At 34.5% G+C, this 3,047-nt stretch overlaps 1 protein-coding gene across 6 annotated transcripts in view; it reads right to left on the bottom strand.

Moving 5' to 3' along the window:
* CCDC146 (coiled-coil domain containing 146) overlaps positions 1–3,047 on the bottom strand; it is a 147,487-nt gene that overhangs the window by 45,920 nt on the left and 98,520 nt on the right. For 4 of the 6 annotated variants that reach the window (XM_023533639.1, XM_023533641.1, XM_011365232.2 and 1 more), the window contains one exon: positions 933–990. The exons of the other annotated variants lie outside the window; for them this stretch is intronic. In XM_023533639.1, coding sequence (XP_023389407.1) covers positions 933–990 — 58 coding nt within the window. The remainder of the gene's footprint in view (positions 1–932; positions 991–3,047) is intronic. 6 annotated transcript variants of the gene reach the window in all.

The raw sequence follows: 3,047 nt of genomic DNA, 5'->3' as shown, positions 1-3,047 counted from the left end.
TATATATTAACATATTTTACTCTATGTTAAACAGGTTTTAGTGCCTTGGAATTAAAATATCAACAACATGCCTTTGAAATATAACCATTCAGAAGATAGAAGCAATGCAAAGTGTGATAAACTTTCTATTTACTTTGTATGATAAATTACAAAAAAAATGAACACAAATTCCTCCTATTCCTGTCTTTGTCATTCTTCGCATCAAGAGATAGGGCCTCTTTCTCTACCTCTTGATTTTAGACTTGCCATGTGACTTGCTTTGATCAATGAAGTATTCCAAAAATGATTTATACGGAGGCCTAAAATGTGCTTGCATGTTGGGGTTTGCCCTCTGTTGAGGCTGTTTGTCTCTTTCCTTGAAGTTGGAAACCTTTCCACCATCATGTGACATGTGGCCTTAGACCAACTAGTCTGCCAATTGGCTGACGTATGAATGAAGCATCCTAGACCACCCAGCCCTAACTGAGCCAGCTTAGACCAGAAGAATTCACAACTGTGAAAAATAAGAAATGGTGGTTGTTTTAAGCCACTATGTTTTGGGAAGGTTTGTTATGTAGGAATAGATAAGTGAGACATCCTCTTTATAAAAATTTCTTGTAATAAGCTGTTAGGAAACTATGAGGGTAATAGCTATAGCAAAATAATACTTTTAAGTGCCAACCACAGAATCCTTTGTTTCTTCTAGAAACAAAGCAGATATTGTCCAGCTAAACACAGCTTAGATTAGGTGCCAAATAGCTAAAGCTTGTAATAGATACCACCTATGTTTACTCCAAGAGTTATACAGATATTCATTTCAGCATTGTCCAGATTTAAGATTTCTGGATCTTTTAAATGTTTCAGGGTATGGTTGTTTTGACAAATTAATATTTATCAAAAGATATGTTTGAATCCAGCTGTATTTAACAAACTCTAAACCATCTAAGACTTACTCCTGGCTTAGGAATTTTCTCGAATTCCTTTATTATGATGCTTTTTTCTTCCATTAAGCTGAAAAAAAAAATTAAAAAAGAGGTTTAACAGAGTGTTAGCTATTTCTGCAGTAATAACTTTCTCTTTTCTCTTTTCATGCCTGTTTGCCTGGCCCAGTGTCCATTCTTTATGATGATTTCAGTGACTCCCATAGACCCATTTAGATGGCATCCATTAGAGCAGTTATCACATTATAACTGCTTGGGAGCATGACCTCCCCCCTGGACTCTAGCTCCTTCTAGGCAGGCTCTGGGCTGTTTTTCCTTCTTTGTATTATTTGCAGTGGACTAGTGCTTGCCTGGATTACTGCAACATCTTTCACTGGTTCCATCAAATAAGCAGATCCCATTAGCCAGCAGATCTGAGAATCTGGAGCTAAAGATGCATGCATTCCAGGTTTTTTAAATGAAATTTTATTTGCAAAAATGTAAAATAAGATTATTCTAATAACTGTGTACCACATGGAATTTAATATTGGTTAGTTGTTTGGCCACAGGCTAAAGCTGATTTTTTTCAGAGCTTTGAATACTTACGCCTCTGCTTTAGGACCTTGCATATAAATTGATGTTATTTTACTTCCAGGCTATTGATCTTATAGCTCACCCGTGCTGCCAACAGGGGGCGGTAGTGTGCTGCCATCGTTTGGTTGTAAAGGCAACTTAGATGTCCCTGAGTTTTAAAAAGGTGACATGAAGCTCTCCCACAGTCAAGACTTATAATCTGTTCTTTAAATAAATATAAAATGATATTTACTTTAAACAAACATAAAATGACTAATTCTTTGGGGGCAGTTTTAACTAATATTTCTATTATAACTTTTTCTTATTTTTATTAAAAAACAGATTGATTTTTTTCCTTTAAAATGTATACTTTCTATTTATAGAGAAATACAGCTGAACCTTGAACAACGCGGATTTGAACTTTGGGGTCCACGTATATGCAAATCTTTTAAAAATAATTTTCTAATTTTTAAATTATAGTTGACATAAAATAGTATATTAATTTCAGGTATAAAACATAGTGATTAAACATTTATATAACTTATAAAGTGATCACACCAATAAATCTATTATTCATCTGATACCATACATATTTATTACAATATTATTAACTATATTCCTTATCCTGCAATTTGCATTCCTGTGACTATTTTGTAACTACCAATTTGTACTTATTAAGCCCTTTCCCTTTTTCACCTACTGCCCCTCAATCCCCTCCCATCTGGCAACCATCAAAATATCCTCTATATCTATGACTTTGTTTCTGTTTTGTTTATTTTGTTCCTTAGATTTCACATGTAAGTGAAGTCATATGGCATTTGCCTTCTCTGACTTACTCCACTCAGCACAATATCCTCTAGGTCCACCCATGTTGTTGGAGATAGCAAGATTTCATTCTTGCTATAATTTAAAATTATTTTTATGGCTGAGTAATATTCCATTGTATATATGATCAATCTCTTCTCTAAATTTTCATCCATTAATGAACACTCCAGGTCATCTCCATATCTTGGCAATGAACACATGGATTCACATGGACCTTCAAGGTGGCGTTTTGAGTTTCTTTGAATAAATACCCGGAAGTGGGATTACTGGGTCCCTTGTCATAGCATTTCTTTTAAAGTCTATTTTGTCTGGTATAAGTATTGCTACCCCAGCTTCCCCCCGCCCCCATTTCCATTTTCATGAAATATCTTTTTCTATCCCTTTACTTTCAGTCTATGTATGTCTTTCGATCTTAAAGGAGTCTCTTGTAGGCAGCGTACGTAGGGGTCTTGTTTTCTTATCCATTCAGCTACCCTAACTTTGGATTGAAGCGTGTAATCATTTTTTCACTTGAATGGTTGGTATATATGTAGTTATTGCCATTTTATTCATATTTTTATCTTTTTTCCTTCTTTTTCTTCTTAAAGACATTCTTCTAACATTTCCTGTGATATTGGCTTGGTGTTGATAAACTCCTTTAAGCTCTTTATCTGTCCTTTAATTCTAAATGATAGCTTTGCTGGGTAGAGTAATCTTGGTTGTAGGTCTTTGCTTTTCATCATTTTGAAAATTTCATGCCAATCCTTTTTG

Source organism: Pteropus vampyrus, unplaced genomic scaffold, assembly GCF_000151845.1.
Source record: "Pteropus vampyrus isolate Shadow unplaced genomic scaffold, Pvam_2.0 Scaffold107, whole genome shotgun sequence".
NCBI classification, from domain to species: domain Eukaryota; kingdom Metazoa; phylum Chordata; class Mammalia; order Chiroptera; family Pteropodidae; genus Pteropus; species Pteropus vampyrus.
This window is presented reverse-complemented; position numbering and strand designations above follow the sequence as displayed.